At 40.7% G+C, this 17,447-nt stretch overlaps 2 protein-coding genes and 1 long non-coding RNA gene across 8 annotated transcripts; 1 reads left to right on the forward strand and 2 right to left on the reverse strand.

The window, feature by feature from the left end:
• Positions 1 to 1,371: 1,371 nt before the first annotated feature.
• Positions 1,372 to 10,709, forward strand: LOC127773211 (uncharacterized). 2 transcript variants are annotated; one of them, XM_052299239.1, is made up of 14 exons: positions 1,372 to 1,608; positions 7,155 to 7,266; positions 7,395 to 7,630; positions 7,739 to 7,974; positions 8,685 to 8,760; positions 9,007 to 9,093; positions 9,202 to 9,282; positions 9,381 to 9,413; positions 9,504 to 9,557; positions 9,650 to 9,691; positions 9,814 to 9,892; positions 10,055 to 10,125; positions 10,231 to 10,318; positions 10,402 to 10,709. In XM_052299239.1, the coding sequence occupies exons 1-13, from the start codon at positions 1,444 to 1,446 to the stop codon at positions 10,291 to 10,293; spliced, it is 1,335 nt and encodes a 444-aa protein (XP_052155199.1). In that variant the 5' UTR covers positions 1,372 to 1,443; the 3' UTR covers positions 10,294 to 10,318; positions 10,402 to 10,709. The 2 variants fall into 2 exon arrangements, with proteins under 2 accessions (XP_052155199.1, XP_052155198.1); XM_052299238.1 differs by having other exon boundaries at positions 10,231 to 10,709.
• Positions 7,856 to 11,255, reverse strand: LOC127773212 (uncharacterized). Of its 2 annotated transcripts, none has more exons than XR_008017546.1 (5): positions 11,135 to 11,255; positions 10,704 to 10,896; positions 8,657 to 8,795; positions 8,485 to 8,573; positions 7,856 to 7,995 (listed from the first exon to the last, which is right to left on the reverse strand). It is a non-coding gene; the product is annotated as an uncharacterized LOC127773212 (long non-coding RNA). The 2 variants fall into 2 exon arrangements; XR_008017547.1 differs by having other exon boundaries at positions 7,930 to 7,995; positions 11,130 to 11,255.
• On the reverse strand, positions 11,247 to 14,244 carry LOC127773210 (pentatricopeptide repeat-containing protein At2g34400-like). 4 transcript variants are annotated; one of them, XR_008017544.1, is made up of 4 exons: positions 13,259 to 14,244; positions 11,918 to 13,162; positions 11,461 to 11,510; positions 11,247 to 11,381 (listed from the first exon to the last, which is right to left on the reverse strand). XR_008017544.1 is itself a non-coding variant. In XM_052299237.1 (2 exons), exons 1-2 carry the CDS (start codon positions 14,242 to 14,244, stop codon positions 12,214 to 12,216), a joined length of 1,935 nt encoding a protein of 644 aa, XP_052155197.1. In that variant the 3' UTR covers positions 11,548 to 12,213. The 4 variants fall into 4 exon arrangements, 1 of the variants encoding a protein (XP_052155197.1); XR_008017545.1 differs by lacking the exon at positions 11,461 to 11,510 and having other exon boundaries at positions 11,282 to 11,381; XR_008017543.1 differs by lacking the exon at positions 11,461 to 11,510 and having other exon boundaries at positions 11,329 to 11,381; positions 11,820 to 13,162.
• Between the last annotated feature and the right edge of the window lie 3,203 nt (positions 14,245 to 17,447).

Here is a 17,447-nt window from a genome sequence, read left to right on the forward strand (position 1 = left end):
AATAAAAGTAGAAACATATTTATGTATTGTATATAAATAATAGAAAACATAGTCAAAATTATATTTTGGGAGACTGTATCGTTATCCAAAACGTTAAGTATTATGAAGTGGAAGGAAGTAACTCTTTTTCTTTTAGGATTTTACTCAACTCAATTAGGGATTTGAATCAGTTATTATAAGATATTTTTCCTGCCACCAATAATGCACATATGTGTGTATGACAGGGCGTGCAAATTCTTCCGTGGTCCGACCGGATCATGCTAAATATTGAAAAACAAAAAAGGGAATAGGCGAAAGTGAAAGCACGAGAGACTTTGCTTTCATCGGGAGCAAAACCAAACCGCATTGATGGTTGAGATGTAAGTGCAACTGCTATTGATCCCACTATGTGTCTGTACTATACCTTTAATGTTAGTCTCACCACCTTTCCCTTAATTTTTCTTTCTCAATCTTTTGGATCCCTTAATTAAATTAAATTGCAAGAAACCCCCTTTGTATTAAAATAAAATTGCATTTATAGCGTTAAAAAATTACCTATAAAAGATGTACTTTTAGCTTATAGACAAGTGGCAAAGCATAACCTTTTCTTAAGAGAACCCACACAAGATTTACGCATCTTTGTATTAAGCCATGTTTAGTTCCCACACAAAAATTTTACACCCTGTCACATCGACGTTTGAACACCTGCATGCATGAAGTATTAAATATAGGCTAAAAAATAACTAATTGTACAGATTGCGGTAAATTTGCGAGATGAATCTTTTAAGCCTAACTGCTCTGTGATTTGACAATGTGGTGTTATAGTAAACATTTGCTAATGATAGATTAATTAGACTTAATAAATTTATCTTGCTGTTTACTGACTGGTTCTGCAATTAGTTTTTTTATTTGTGCCCAAACACCCTATACGACACACTATATAATACTCGATGTGACACGTAAAAACTTTACACCCTACATCTAAACAACTACTAAAGGAAGAGTTTTACAACTGACAATGCTTAGAGCAGGCAGTACATCAAACGCATCTCATCTCATTAAATCCACCCCACATCGCGCCAATGGAAAAGCAAACCTTGAAGAAAACAATGTCGACAATTTACAAGAGTACTAATATTAATCTACCCATGCTATTGTTACAAGCGCGCTTCTTTCGTATTCTCATTAAAAGTTGGCAAGTTAATTAATCATATTAAATCTTGAGTTTGAACCTGGACACATCCGTCCTAAAAAAAACCCAATCCTAAATGGATTTGAACCTGGACACACATTTTGGGACGGAGGGAGTATGGCTCTAGTCTTACGTCATCCGATCCATATAGAAAGAAAGAGACAGAAAAGCAGAGAGAAGCAGAAGTATACTTGATTAATAAATAGAGAGAGTGAAAGAAAGCGCGCACACACACTAACACTAACACAAAGTGGGAGAGAGAGAGAGAGGGGATGGAAATGGCGGATGAGCTGGGGCACTTGCTGGTGTTCGGGTTCCTCTTCAACCTGGGCGTTTACATGGTGGCGCCGGCGATGACCGACGTGACCATGGACGCCCTCTGCCCCGGCCAGGACGAGTGCTCCCTCGCCATCTACCTCACCGGCCTCCAGCAAGCCGTAAGCTACCTACCTTAGCTAGCTCATCATCCATGCATATCATGATTCATCATCTGTTCAATTTCGATCTCTCTTCAGCTGTAAATGATCCATGATATGCATCCATAATCCATCTATCCATCCATCCATCCATCCATATCATCATTTTAGAAGTTAAGCTTAGATCAATCGATAATTTTTTTTAAGGAAAAACAGTATGAGACTGTGCTTTTTCATTATATATAGCGAGAGAAAAATACCGCCCCTAAGGGCAAGAAAAGGGGAAAAGCTCTATAGTGTGAGGCAAAAGGTCACGTAAACGCTTTGCAGATCAATTGATATTTCGCTCGTGTTGACGATGATCATATATAGTTTTTCTTTTTTCTTTCATTCGGAATATATGTTTATCATGCATATAGTTGTTGTGTCGCTGGGGTTAGTTTCCTTTTCCCTTCTCGATTGTGAGATGAGAGAGATTTTCTCGGTCTGTTACGTTGCTTCCTTTCTCTATGGTCATGGAGATGGCGTGAGCTGAGAAATGCAAAGATGGCGTCTTCGTCATTATTATTATTTTTCATTTTCGTCTTTGAGATATTTTTTTGCGAGGGTCTTTGAGATGTTAATTGTGTCCTTCCCCGAAAAAGAAAATTGTGGCGTTCATTTAATTGATAGTAGTTTACTCCTTCCGTGCTAAAAAATTTCATTTCTAGCATTCTAAGGTGGAATTGGGAATAACTAAAATTCTCTTAATTATTAAAAAAATAGTAAAAGTGATGGGTAGATAAAAGATATTGAAGGAATAAAACTTCTCGATCGTTTTACGTGCTAAGAGTAGATAGTATGATAGAAATTAGTTTTTTATGGGATAAAATTTAAGTTTTTTTTTTTTTGACGGATGGAGTACTCATGATCGTACTCCTGTACTCTCCAAATTAATGTGGCATACGTAGATACTTAGTTTCGATTACCTGAACAACTTTTAAGGACGAAAGGAGTATTAGCTGTCTGGAACTTTTAAGGACGTCATAGATTTTCAGTAACTTTCATTTTCTATTAGCATCCTTTTCAAACTCGTAGCCATGTAAAAATTTTCTATGTACAGTTATTTAAATATCAAATAAATCTGTTTGTAAATTAAAATTATAATAGTTAATATGTAATTGATCATACGCTAATAATCCATCCTGTTTTTCAATCCGTGGACAGCTGCAGCTGAATGGCACCTTCTAAGTTCTAACTGGACCATATGTAGTTCAATATTACCGTGTAATTTTAGTGGTTTTTTTCTGCGGCAGCTTTTAGTTCTATTTTTCTTTTTATTTTCCGTGTAACTGGACCTTCTTTTCTGTGTTTTTTTAACTACACTTTTTGATTTTACACGGAAATATTAATTGTATAGAGATTGAAAATCGTCCAAACAAAAAAAATCCAAAAACTTAAATAGGGGAGAAAGTTTTTTTTTGGGGGGGGGGGGCGGGGGGGGGGGGGGGGGGGGGGGGGCTGAGTATTAATTAATTAATAATCCAGTGTTGAAAACTGAATTGGTTCGGTTTGTCCCGCTACTTAGCGGTGTCGGTACTCCAAGCATTCTGGTCAGATAGCAGATTGTCAAAAGAAGGAAAAAGGCATCTAGAACATCACCGTAAAATGTCGCACCGACCAATATTAATTGTATTATACTCTTAGAGCAGGTACAATAGCAAGCTATAAGCCAGTTATAACCATATATCAAGAAGAAAAAAGAAGAGAGAAGAAAACGGGCTGCAGATTTATAGCCGGCTGCAACACAACTCCAAGATGTTACGTGTGTATGAGAGGTATGACCTAGTATTAATGATATAGTATACTTTTATACACAACTATTATATGAATATACTATTAAATTAGCTACAGATGATTTGTAGCCAGCAGTTGGCTATACTATTGAACTTGCTCTTACCAGGTACCACACCTCCCGAATATGTCGAAAGCTAGCTAGAGCTTCTAGCGTACGTACGTCTTTGATTAATTAAGCAAAGTGCCTTAACTGTTAATACCACGGTAATGAAAAAGAAGTCGAGTAATTAAAGAAGAAGTGACTAAACTAATTAAGTGCTCTTATGTCACATCGATGTGCATGAAAGCGACGGGGACAGATGACCGTCATTAGTGCCGCTTTGCCGCAAAATAAAATTAAATAAGGGAAATGGAACCGCCAAAGTTGGATCTGCCCTGTTTCAGCATTGGTTTATACTAATTAGAACCAATATAATATATTAGAATCTAAATTTAAATTCTAGGTTTTATATATTATCACTTTTGTCACTCATGCTTAACTTTAATCAGATAAAATTGGATATGTAATTAAAACGGAGCCATTAGTAGCATGAAATAGAGTTATATTCCATCCAATATCACGGTCATGGTGACCATAAATATTACGCACACGTAGGATACGCTTTTAATAATAATGCAACATATCCAGATATTCAGGATTGAGCGTACACCAAAATTTGTGTACAATGTTTGAAGATTTACTCGTAGCCACGTAGGTCCGTGCACATACCTGCATCTTCTCTGTAATCGAAAGAAAAAAAAACACGAGAATGATAGAGATCGGACGACCAGCGGGGTTGCAAAAATCGGCGCTCCCCTCCGCTCCCTGCCCCCGCGCGCATGTATGCCACCTGGGCCGACCACGGTTCTTACCTCCACCTGTAACAAATCATCTACATATTTTGAAAACTCTATATTAAGATAATATAGTTTATTTTTTGTTCCACCAGAAATGTTTTACCTAGGTACTCACAATGTATAAATCTATACATGTTTATTTTTTGTTCCACTATGTATAAATCTAATGCATCAGTACTCACAATGTTCCACTAGAAAACTCTATACATGTTTATTTTTTGTTCCACTATATATAAATCTAATGCTGCAGTGAACTGAAATATTCCATTACAATAAAAAACCTACATATTTTGGAACCCCTTGTAAGGGATTCGTTTTATGTTTTGTTCCACAGAAAAATATTTCACATAGTGTACTTATAATATTTCACTATGTATGGATCAAATGTTAGTGAACTGAAACATTCTTTTCGCTATTTGCGGAAACATTGTTTTTATATAAGGTGAAACATCACTCGATTTATACGAGTGAAACATTTTTATCTACTTAGTGAAACAATTCCGATATACCTGGTGAAACATCGTGCAACATTTAAAAATAATTTAATAATAAGCTAAAAAAGTTTTCATTGGAATATATCCATGTGTGGTCTTGTTTTGAAGATTTAATTGCAACAAATTTAATGGTGCAATCGGATCATGATTTGAATAAGTAATTTAAGAGAAAAATTAGTTTAAAGTAGTTTTGCACGTATATTGGACGCTGACGTCATGCTGCTGTCAGCACCCGATTTTTCTCCAAACCGATCCAGCGCCCGGCCCATAAACTCGTCCAGAAAAAACAGATTATATATTTCAGAAAAAGGAAATCAGGTCATATCCCGGCTTTATTATTATTTATTATTATATAAAGGCTCCTGCGTACCGATCAACCGGGCCCCGATGAATGATGGGTCGCTCTAGCTGAAACTAGGCGAGGCCAACGCGCCAAGTGCACGACGACAAAGCAGTGTGGAGCCTGGCCGTGGCGAGCGGCGACAGCGCTTGCGATATTTGGGGTAAAATCGATCGAGACCCCCTATATCGCATCTTGCTGCGCGTGCGCGTGCGCGTCGCTCCACGCTACGTACTCCTTTGCGATATTCGGAGTACGTACGAACAGCGCGGCATGTCTCTCTTCTTTCTCTCTTTTCCATGCTAGTACTGTGTTACAGCGACGCGCATGCACGATCACAATTCCAACTTGTTGCTTGCAGGAGGAACTGTCTGTTATTAGTGGATGTACACGCGTCACGTTTATAGTGTACTGGTCTATTTGGTATTTGAATGTATGATTTTAGTGGCTTTATTAATTGAATAAAAAATTAAAACTTTAACTATCTTTCAAAATATTTAAGTTTAAAAACGTAGATTTTTCTTTCTAATTACTTTTACGATATAATTTATTTATTAGATGATAATAATAATAATATTATTATTATTATTATTATTATATTTAAATAGAAAATTAGTGATCGATGTTGAAAAGCAATAATGATATATATTAAATATATAGTTAGGTAGTAGGTGACATCTAGTTTACTATCCATATGCCCCTTTGTTTGGGATTATAGAGGGTTTTTAGCTACAGATAGTGAAAGATCATATAATAGTGGAGCTATATAGTGGAGGGGTGGGGATGGGAAGTGAACAGGATGGAACAACGACACCAAGGACCTATCGGGATATGGAGAAGCTACTATTATATGGTTCCCTCCCTTCCCCCAATTATAAGTTAATAATACAATAATTTTCTATATTTGAATATGTTATACGTCATAATTGTTCACTGATGTACTTACCGTATATATGATATAACACATACTTATATCGATTATTAGACGTGAGTTGACAAATCTTGAAATGTCACGCGCGCGCATCAAGGAGTGTCAAGTTCCTTGAGTTGGCTTTTGTATATATAGTTGTGGCAACTATCTCATAATATTTATTTATTGTAGCAGTTAATTGGTTATACTAAAAATAAGTCCATAGTAAGGCTTTTCTTTAGCTGGTTTATAAGTAAGAAACTGAAACCTAAACAATCAAATAATATTAGCATCAATTTTTTTAGACAAAAATTTGCTACATGACACTTAAAATATGTGTAATTAGTTGGGACACCATATAAAAACGTGAATTTGCTCGATGACACTTCAAAAGTGTGGTAATTTGCTACAGAATTTTGGACGCATTAATATAATATCCATCCAATTGATTAGAGAGAAAATAGAGAAACCACGTAAAATGACAATTTTGTATTTATCTTATTCATTCTTCTCTCGGTATTCTTCCAACGCTCACTTGTTGCGAGCGGCTTGCCCAAGGCAGACAGCCGCTCGGCGTAGTCGGACGGTACGGTCACGCAGCATGTTGAGGCCATCGGCGACGACAATGACGGGAGGAACAGCCAGACGCTGTTGGCAACCGCGACGGCATCGCAACAAATTTTGAGTCATATAGCAAATTTTGTCTTTTTCTAAAGCCGTGTTAAACCAAGACCTAATCTTTTTAGCTTCTATGAATTAGAGTTATTACTCACCTTTAAACTTAAGATTCAATAGCCATCAACTTATACCTATAGAAAAGGCTGAAAAGCCACTTTAAAAGCCTACGCTAAAATAAAGAAGCCCCTAAGTATATATCTTAGGAAAATTCAATATTTTGATCAGGGTATGTAATAATGAGATGGAAAACGAAACAATTTACCTTTACACAATATAGAAGCACAGTATAGATTTTTTTTTTTTGTTATACCAAAGAGTAATTAATCCAGTCTGAATTCTGATGCATCTGGCCTATACAAACGGGGAAATACTGCAACAGATTTGGCACATAGTACTTTTATTTTCCATGCCCTTAAAGTTAAACTGGCACAGTACGTAATATTCTGTGTGACAATTACTATGCTATGTGCAGATTACAGGGTTGGGTGCTCTTGTGGCGACTCCGATCGTGGGCAACCTGTCGGACAAATATGGTCGCAAGGCGTTGTTGCTGCTCCCTGCAACTGCATCCATCCTTCCGTTGGGTATTATTATTACTTCCAAATGTTAATTTGTTGCATAATCAAGTGCATATATATATGCTTAAGAGGAAGAATTTTAATTACAGAGTTGTTTTAATCTCTAATAATTGCTTCTCCGGCGTGCAATCTAGTTATTTTAGCGTGCAACCGGACGAAGGCCTTCTTCTACGCCTACTACATCACCAGGATGGTGACAGCCATGGTCGCCGAGGGCAGCATGCACTGCCTCTCGCTGGCCTACGTGGCCGACAAGGTGCCGCCGTCGCGGCGAGCGGCAGCCTTCGGCGTGTTCTCCGGCGTCTGCCTCGCCGGCTTCGTCGCCGGCACGGTGGCGGCCCGCTTCCTCGCTGTCCAGTCGACGTTCCAGGCATGTCCGTTCGATCCGCGTACGGGGTAATTAAATTGGTCAGCTTGTGCAGATGATGCGGAAGTTGTTTGATCCTGGGGTGGTGTACTGGTGTTTGCTTACCTTCAGGTGGCCGCCGTGGTGGCGGCGGCGGCGGCGGTGTACATGAGGGCGTTCGTCAAGGAGACGGACGGCGGGGCGTCGCTGCTCCGCGCCACCGCCGGCGACGAGGAGAACTCCTCTTCCCATCCTCTTTGCGTTCCTTCCTGTAGCAGCAGCAGCAGCCAGGACGTTGCGCCGCCGACGCTTCCGCCTCTCCGGAAAGCGCTGTCGCTGTCGGACATGGCGGATCTCCTTACCACCAGGTGACATGTTGTGCAGCCCCCCTGTCGGTAAAACATGAAATGGGCTCCTCAGTTGCAATGCAAAAACCAACAGAGCAGCTATATAGCTCCATTAATACTCCTTTTGGTCATAAATATTTGATATTTGGAACAATATTTGATCGAACTGTTAAAATCTGACCATAAATTTAATACTAGGATAAACACATCGCATACTTTTTTTTTTCTTTTAAAAAGTTCCAAAACCTCAAAAGTTTGACCAAAATTTTGTCCTAAACATTTCGTGAGTGGAGGGATTACTATTTGCATAGATAAGCTTAGCCTGAATTTGAAAACTGTACTTGATAAGTATCCATAATAATTACCAAATGTAATACAGAATATCTATGATGACAAAAGGAACGAATATATAAATTTAGAGTTTAAACTCGACCTACTGTGCAGTTTGAAATAGTGAGCTATTAACCGGCCAGACCTAAGTGCAGGAACATATAGAGGTTTTAAACATCAAGTTATTAGTACTGTTCCTACCAACTCCCTGTCGATAGAGTTGATTATTTCAATCTGACAACGACTGAAGTCCAGCATGATGTAACAACTCCCCTTCCCTGATACCAACACTACAGATAGATCAAAAAGCGTCAATGATCAATGAAAACTGCAACATGATATGCATGTACCAAGGACATAATCTGCAAATTACCTGCTGAATGCTTGTGAATAACTTTCAGCTCAACCTTCTCGAGAGAAGCACTTGTCATATTTTTCTACAGCCTTGGAGAGACAGGCCTGCAAACTGCAATACTGGTACACTTCTTTCTCCGGTAGGAAAAGATAAGATGCTATAGACAAGCATAACATACATACATGTGAATTTTAGTGATGTAAACACTTTGAAAGGGTAGTCTTGGAACGACTCAGTAAGTAGGAATCATAAACAGTCTGATGTCACACCATCCTGGTGAAGTTGATGTCTTCCAATATACCTCAATACCTCATCCACATTAAAAGGAAATGCTTCTAACAGTTCTGTGTTTGGGAAAACAAATGCAGTATTTCCTCAAGGTTCAATTCCAATATAGCAAGAACCAGTATGCCAATTTGCTGCTCGTTATTGGCATTGCTGGAAGCCTTTCACAGGTATAGGTTTGTTTCATAATAATTTCTACAGTGCCTTTCCTGTTATGATCATTACATTGCTTAGGTTGTACCTAAGGTACCTAAAGCAGATTATGACTTATGGTACAGCTAGTTATGATGCCTATCCTAGCACCAAAGTTGGGTGAGCAGAAGCTACTGATTATAGCACTTTTGGGGGGCTGCGTGCATGTAAGAACTAACATTGCTTGCTTTCATACTCATGTTAAGTGCTTTTTGTTAATTTTCTGCAAGAATAATTTGATGTCATCTTGTGCATGCTGCTGCAGGCATTCATATATAGCATAGCATGGACGCCATGGGTATGCAACTGATCAATGCTGTATTGCTGTTTTTTTCCATATTGAAGTTTTCATAGTTAGTTTGAGCTAAATGCTACATTGTTCTTGAAGGTTCCTTATCTTGGTGCAAGCTTTGTGATTGTAAGCATTTTGGTCAACCCTTCTGTAAGTAGCAACATACAAGTGCCCCATCTTTTTTTTCCCCTTGTGTGACCTTCTGGTTTCTTTAAGTCATGTGATGATTTTATTTGTAACAGATAAGGAGCATTGTATCCAAACGAGCAGGGCCTTTTGAGCAGGTTGGAATTTATAGTTCACATCTACTAGATTGTGTAAATCTACAGAAATGCACCATGAACTACATGGAGCTGGTCATTTAACAACTCTATTTGAATGATGAAATTTTCAAACACTAAACTAGGGAATGGTTCAAGGGTGTCTCACTGGAATAAGCTCAACTGCAAATGTGATATCGCCTATAGTTTTTTCTCCTCTCACTGGTATGCCATTTAATGATATTTATGAGTGCATTTTAACTGAATACAAACTAGTTTTAATTTACCTATTTTTGCATTCACATTTACTTCATCATTCACTGCAATTGCCCTCAAACTTAGGCAATGATTTAAAATAAACATAATTTTCTCCATTTGGCTTCACAGCTTGGTTCCTATCAGAAACTGCACCTTTCAACTTCAGAGGTTTCAGCCTTGCTTGTGCTGGATTTGCAATGGTATGCTACATAGTGGAACATGTTATTGATATGGTTTGTTTTGTATGGATAACTTGTATATGAACTTTGATATTAACTCTTACAGTCTTACTATGCATTTCGCAGTTGATAGCACTCACGGTGAGCATTAATATGAGACCAGCAGAGCTTCAGCCAGATAGCAAATAGAAGAGCTAAGCACTCTATGTTTGTGGTAAAGAACAAGAATATAGATGTACATATGTAGTTGCTAATGTTGTCTCTCTTTGTAAGTTAATCCCTGGCCCTGCTGATCAGTTGTAGGTACTTACACACAACGTGCAATATGGCATAGTAGACTAAGAGGACCAATGTACATAGTGATGCAAAATATCAGAAGTAGAGAACACTAATGAGGCTTGTGTTATGTTGTACTGTAACAATAGAGTTATCCCCTAGTGTTCCCACAAAAGAAAAATGGCTCATGTATTTAATATATAGCAGATAAATTCGAAGGTTTATAAGAATATTTCAGTTCAAATCAATTAATACACACTCCTAGATTGTAACGAAAAATGCCTCCAAGAAACAACAACGTATAAATGCAGATTAAGACTGACCTTCTCATATCCATCATTGTGGTTCATGTGATATTTTTTTCATTTGCATGTCTAGTCCCAGAAATTTTCTGTGGCCTTTCTTTGAACATCTGATCCTTGCAAACTTGATCAAGGCTGAAGCTTCAGAAAAATAATATAGCTTCACCCATTTTTGCATCAAGAGCCATTTGGCATCCATGTTTCCACTATAAACCTGAAGATAAACAAACCAGATTTATCTGAGTTTTTTAAAGTAGAATTATCTGACTGTAGGTTAGGACTAGACATTAAATAATATTCTTGAGTTAATTCTATCTGTATAGCAGAAACTCATGTTCTAGGTAGGATATGCTGTAGGAAACTGAAGAAAGGACAACTACCTGTAGTGAACAAAATTGGTTATGCTATCAGTAAGTGGACATGTGACATCAACAAGAGTCGACTTACCTTACCTGTATCTGTTTTCAATGCCACATTTTGGCGTTTGGTCACCTGCACTGCTGAACCAGGCTTCACCTGTTTGTGTACTTGTGTCACAAAGGATGTTAACCTGAGACAGTTGGCATGACTCACCATTTCTGGCTCGTGCCAACCAGGCCAAAGAGAAACAAATTTGGCGTCCAAGACACATCCCACCTGCAGGCTGCAGGACACCAAACAATGGATGGCTGCATATACACTAGCCCAGGGCAGGACCTCCTGCAGAAAACCAAATGAACCCTTAGCATTTATGTAATTGGCGATATTCCATTCTTATGTGAAATCTGGTTGACATTACAGAATACAATAGCTGAACTTAAAGAGGTCCACATGGTTCATTCCAGCATGCTGCAATGTATATGAATAAAATTAGTTAATCAACAAAAGAATACTTTATGCCCAATAAAGCCATGGTTCATATGTGAATTTTGACAAAGAATAAAATAATTGGAACAAGAAAAGTGAACAAAGCCAAAATGTGATGATAGAATCACTGAGACAAAGATCAGCACAGTGGAAACAGTTCCCATTCTATGTGACTGTTGTATTTACAGTTTACACTCTTTAGCAATCACTGTTTCCCATTCTTGCCTTCCCTATTATCTAGCATGTTCAGACAACTTCTATGATCAATGAAATCAAATCATAAAATGATACCTGTCTGTTGTCTACCTATCTGCTGAAAGTTTCTAGGGTGGCTAATACTCTGTCAAATAAGTTCATGGATCCCAAGCTCAAGCCACTGAAGCACCTACCATGCCATAATTTGAAGAGCGCGGTAGAGCGCAGATATGCTGATTCAGTTAGCATAATGCACTGGATTAGTCCAGATATCTGGTCATATTGAATGATTGGAAATGCTTTGTTAGCAATGTTCCATCTCAGACATCCATTAGTTCTGTTTAGACTTTGCTTCTGCTGCTGTGAGGGGGAAAAACTGGTTCCCTGTATCACATATCCACATAGTAACAGCCTCAGAGACATAAACACCAATCCAGAAACAAATTCAGTAACATTTCAGCAGCTAAAAGTAATTGCTTCTGTTTATGGGCTACACCACATCAAGATTTGGAACATATCCCTCCAGCCTCATCTCATCAACCAGTAGGTCTAGGACTTGATACATATCATCTCCACCATGCTGTGGTTCGTCCCCTGCATAGAATTCAAGGACTTTCCCGCTAACCTCAACCCAGCTGCAACCTGGAGTTTTGTTGACACCTCTTTCCCTCATTAGCCCTCTCATCTTTGCTGAGTCATCCAATCTATCTGAGCTGGCATATATCTTGGATGACACCACATAATTCCACGAGTTTGTGGGTTCCAGCTGAATGATCCTGTTGATGACCCTCTCACCAATTTCAACATTCTTGCATTTTCGACAAGCTGCAAGCAAAGCCCCCAACATCACTGCATCTACCTTGTCAGGGATCTTCTCGATGAAGTCCCACGCTTCCTCCAAATGTCCACTCCGCGCCAATAGATCAACCATGCATGAGTAGTGCTCGATCTTGGGAATAATCTGAAACTCAGGTGTCAAGGAATTGAACCAACGCTTGCCATCTTTCACTAACCCAGCATGTACACAAGCAGAAAGGACTCCTATGAAAGTGATATCGTCTGGTTTGAGCCCCTCCTCGTTCCTCATCAATTGAAAATGCTGAATGGCTTCATCACCTCGCCCGTTAAAGGCAAGACCGCAAATTAGGGCATTCCAAGAGGCAACATTCTTGCATGGCATCTTCCTAAACACTTCTATGGCTTTGTCAAGATCGCCACACTTAGCGTACATGTCCACTAAGGCTGTCCCGACGTAAACATTGCTGTACAAACCTCTGCGTGAGGCATAACCATCCAGTTCAGAACCTAGCTCCAGGGCTCCAACTGCAGAGCAGGCCGAGAGGACTCCAGCCAATGTTATCTTATCTGGACGCATGCCTGCTATCCTCATGCTGTGGAACAAGGAAATGGCTTCATTTGACATGCCATTTTGCGCATATCTGCATAATTTTAAATGAATATATGAACACTCAAGCTAAAAACAAACTAATTAGCTTCATTTCAGGTAATAACCAAAGAGAATACTGTGTTCTTACCCAGTAATCATGGCGTTCCAAGCGACGATATCCTTGTCAATGATGGTGTCAAACACACGCCGCGCCTCTGCAATCTCTCCACACTTCTCATACATACCCAAAAGTGCCGAGCCAACAAGAGAGTCCATTTCCATCCGTGCGGACCATGACCACTCTTCCACCCACCTTCCAAGCACCAGATCCCCCTGATCCCTGCATGCCGCTAGCACGACAGCCACCGTCACCGCATTGGGCGCCACCGTGCCCTCCTTCACCATGTCCCGGAACATCCTGCCTACCTCACCGTTCATCCCCACCCGCCCATACGCCTTCATCATAGCGTTCCAAGAGACCACGTCCCGGGTGGGAATTCCGTCGAACACCTTCCGTGCGGCACCAGGGTCATCAAGGTAGGAGTACATCGTGATGAGGGAGTGGACAGTGTGGTCGTGGCCATTCAACCCGATCTTCCCAAGGAGCGCGTGCGCGGCACGGGCGAGTGATGGGGCGGGGTACCGAGCGGCGGCGAGGAGGAGGAAAGGGAGCGTGTAGGAGTCCGGGCGGATCGCGGAGCGAAGCATGTGGAGGAAGAGGCGGAGCGAGGTGTGGGGACGGGAGGAGGCGAAGAAGCGGATGGCGACGTTGTAGGAGAAGGCGGTGGGGGCGGAGTGGGATGCGAGGAGCAGGAGAGCGTAGTCGGAGGCGGCGGCGGCGGCGGAGGAGGAGGAGGAGGAGGTGAAGAGGGAGAGGAGCTTGGAGAGGAAGTGGTTGTAAGGGAAGGAGGCGCGGTGGAGGAGGTGGGCGTGGAGCTGCTTGACGGCGGCGAGGGAGCGGCATTTCGGCAGGAGATTGGAGGCGAGGTAGGAGGCAGTAGCCGCCGGCGAGGAGGAAATGCGGACCATCGCTGGCGACGAAATCCCCCTCCGCGCGCCGGTGCACCGGTATTCAGCCTCGGCCGCTGCCGCCGCCGCATCGCCGTCGATTTGGGCGAAGGCTGAAGGCGGCATCGGCGTCGCGTCGACCTGAGGCGGCGTAATTTTAGGCCCAAGGAGGTGAACGAGAGGATATGGGACTAGTCCTTAGCCCAGGGAAAAAATAAAGTCTATTTTGTAGCCCTCAGTTCTTAAAACCGTTCTACTCATGGCCGGTCCTGCCGGATGGTTTTAACAGCAGTTTCTTCCATGACTAATTTAGTTATGTTTCAGTTTTGGCTAAACCTTAGGGGGGGGGGGGGGGGGGGTCTAATGGGCGATCGATCGCCAAGGCGACGATCACCCAGCGATCAGATCCGCCCCCCTCCCCCTATAGGCAATACCTCCTCTCTCTTCTCCCCTTCCTCCTGCCCTTCTCTTCCTACTACAGTACACCACACAACCATACAAAAATTTTTAAAAAAACTAAAAAAACAAAAATTTAGAAAAATTTATGTATAGAAATACTATATATAAAAAATTTGAATTCAAATTCAAATTTGAATCGGCTATGTAAACTTTTGGCTTATAAACTTTGGGTCTATAAACTTTAGGTGTATAAACTTTAGATGCATAAAAATACTATATATTTAGAAAATATTTGAATTTAAATTCAAATTTGAATCAGATATAATTCAAATTCAAATTTGAATCGGGTATGTAAACTTTTGACTTATAAACTTTGGGTATATAAACTTTAGGTGTATAAACTTTAGATGTATAGAAATACTATATATAAAAAAAATTGAATTCAAATTCAAATTTGAATCGGATATATAAACTTTTGACTTATAAACTTTGGGTCTCTAAACTTTAGATGTGTAAATTTGAGGTGTATAAACTTTAGGTGCATAAATTTACTAAAATAGGAAAGTAATGCGGTGCCAAAAAAGGAAACCAGGTGGAGGGAGGGAGGAGGGAGGGGGGAGAGGGGAGGGGATCGATCGCTACCCGATGGGTCGGGCGATCGATCGCCCATTAGACGTTTCGAACCTTATATGCCTAGAATGACAAATGATGATTTTGAAGAAGGCATATTGGTTGTTGGGTTCTGAACAAGATGTGAGGTAATTTATAACACTCCATGGCCACCAGTACTATCTTCGTTTTACTATATTTACTAACATCCTGATGTGACCACGGCTACTATAGGTACAACCATTGCTCACATCATAGATGAACAAGATGATAACAAGATCAAGTGCTCCACATGCTAGAATCCGATTCGGCCACCTGCTACACCACTGACTTTAAACGGTCGCCGAATCTGCATACGACCTCCGTTTTCGGCCCGTGAGTACTTGATGGAAAGCCCACGGAGTATTCTTTCCAACGGATCCAGCCTCATCGCCAAATTCCATCCAAGTCATCCGCGGATGAACAAAAAAGGTGCTGCGTCACCTGTCATGGGCCTTTGGGCTTGTAACTTCGTTTGGGACCCCGACCCAAGTGGGGCCCAAGTGGGGTGCGCCCCAACGAGGTGGGGCACGACCCTAGAGTGCCCTTGGTCGTCCTCCTACCTCTTTAAATAGTTAGGTACCCCTTTAGAGTTTCTTGGGTTTTGTTTAGATTAAAGTTTAGCTTTGCTATTTTGCCGTGTAATCCCGTGATCGGTTAGATCGTCGGTTTCCTCGTTACGGAACCCCAACCTATCATTCGTGTTCAATTCCTATCTGCAATTCAGATTGCTTTTATCTTGTTCTTGCTTGTTTCTTTGATTTGCTTATAGGAATAAGGTTGATCTGCACTGGCTAGATTAACAACCCACGGAGAGGTGTATCGATCGCTAAGGCGCAACACAACAACGTCTAGTACGGTTGTAGTCGGATCGTCAACGTTTCTCCCAAATCGTAGTTATCTACAACTCACCGAAAGATCGGGCCAACAATAGCCTTGAGTGTCTCTCGTGGAGCTCAGGGTTCATTAGGTGGTATCACAGCTTTTGTTGCTCGGTGAGTTTTTATCTACCCATAACCAGAAAATAGCCAGACAAAAAAAATGTATCATTTACCTAGCCATATTGTGCCATTGCAGTGTTCTTTTTTGTTTTTGCTTTGTTGAATTTTGTGTTGCATCGTCACGTCGTGTTGCTGGTCTTAGCGTCTAGTTCGTTTAGAGTTTCGAGTTCTGGTCACGTTTTGTACCACAGTCGTCATCGCCACCGTGTCTCTGTTGTCGTCGGGACCTACGAAAACAGAATCGGCTCGCTGCCACGGTTCTATTTTCGTAGTTTTCAGAAGTTTCTGTCGGTTAGTTTTTGAGTTCTTGAGTTGCATAGCTTCTGTTCGGTGGTTGTGCCGTGATGGTGTGTGCCGTGATGGTGCGCCTGTGATGTTGCTGGTGAGGAAGAAGAGACAAAGGGGATAGTAGATCGGTTTTTGGATGGAGTGCTACAATTTGTAGATTGGTTTCTATTTGGAGGGCCACGCAGAACTATAAAAAAGAAGTGACGAGTCTGTTTCTGTTTATTACGTGGTGCCTTTCCAAACCGAGGCCGAGTGGGATCTCTTCCCTTCCAATCTAGCGGCCGGGACTTGTGAGTCCGACTCCCTCCCTCCTGACTCCATTTCTGTACAGGTGTGTCAAACACAGGTAAAATTTTCTTTTGGTGTCGGATTCAATATCCGTTTGCAAAAAGGGAACATGTAGGACGAGAGCATTCTATTTTTGTATAATTTTAATTTTGGGTTTAGACTTTTACATTTGAGTCCCTGTAATTTTTATATTTATGTTTGAGTCCCTATAACCTTACATTGAGGTTCTTGAGTCGGTTTTTGTTAAAAAAAAAAGAGAAAAAAAAAAGAAGAAAGGTGCATAAAAAAGAAAAGAAAAGCCGCACCAAAAAAAGGAAAAAAAAGAAAAGAAAGAAAAATAAAGAAGAAAAAGAAAATAAAGAAATAAAAGAGAAAATCAGTTGTATCATTGAGATTTCTTTTATATATATCAGAGCATGCTTGAGTTATTTCTAGTGCTATCTTGTGGTATCGTTTGTGTCTAGGCTCGCATCTTCAGTACGTTCTAGCCTAGGATCAGCACGGTACTTGACTTTGAACGATTATGGATAATAACAAGATCAAGTGCTCCACGTGCTGGAATCCGATTTGGCCACCTGCTATACTGCTGACTCAAACGGCCGCCGAATCTACATACGACCTCCGTTTTCGGCTCGTGAGTACTTGATGGAAAGCCCACAGAGTCTTCTTTCCAACGGATCCAGCCTCATTACCAAATTCCATCCA

Source organism: Oryza glaberrima, chromosome 5 (genome assembly GCF_000147395.1).
Source record: "Oryza glaberrima chromosome 5, OglaRS2, whole genome shotgun sequence".
NCBI classification, from domain to species: Eukaryota; Viridiplantae; Streptophyta; class Magnoliopsida; order Poales; family Poaceae; genus Oryza; species Oryza glaberrima.

Coding starts and splice junctions, on each gene's coding strand:
- LOC127773211 (XM_052299238.1), top strand. CDS start 1,444: ATGGAAATGGCGGATGAGCTGGGGCACTTGCTGGTGTTCGGGTTCCTC. Junction 1,609..7,154: donor TCACCGGCCTCCAGCAAGCC/GTAAGCTACCTA, acceptor TGCTATGTGCAG/ATTACAGGGTTGGGTGCTCT. Junction 9,283..9,380: donor TTTTGGGGGGCTGCGTGCAT/GTAAGAACTAAC, acceptor ATGCTGCTGCAG/GCATTCATATATAGCATAGC.
- LOC127773210 (XM_052299237.1), bottom strand. CDS start 14,244: ATGCCGCCTTCAGCCTTCGCCCAAATCGACGGCGATGCGGCGGCGGCA. Junction 13,163..13,258: donor TGGAACGCCATGATTACTGG/GTAAGAACACAG, acceptor AAAATTATGCAG/ATATGCGCAAAATGGCATGT.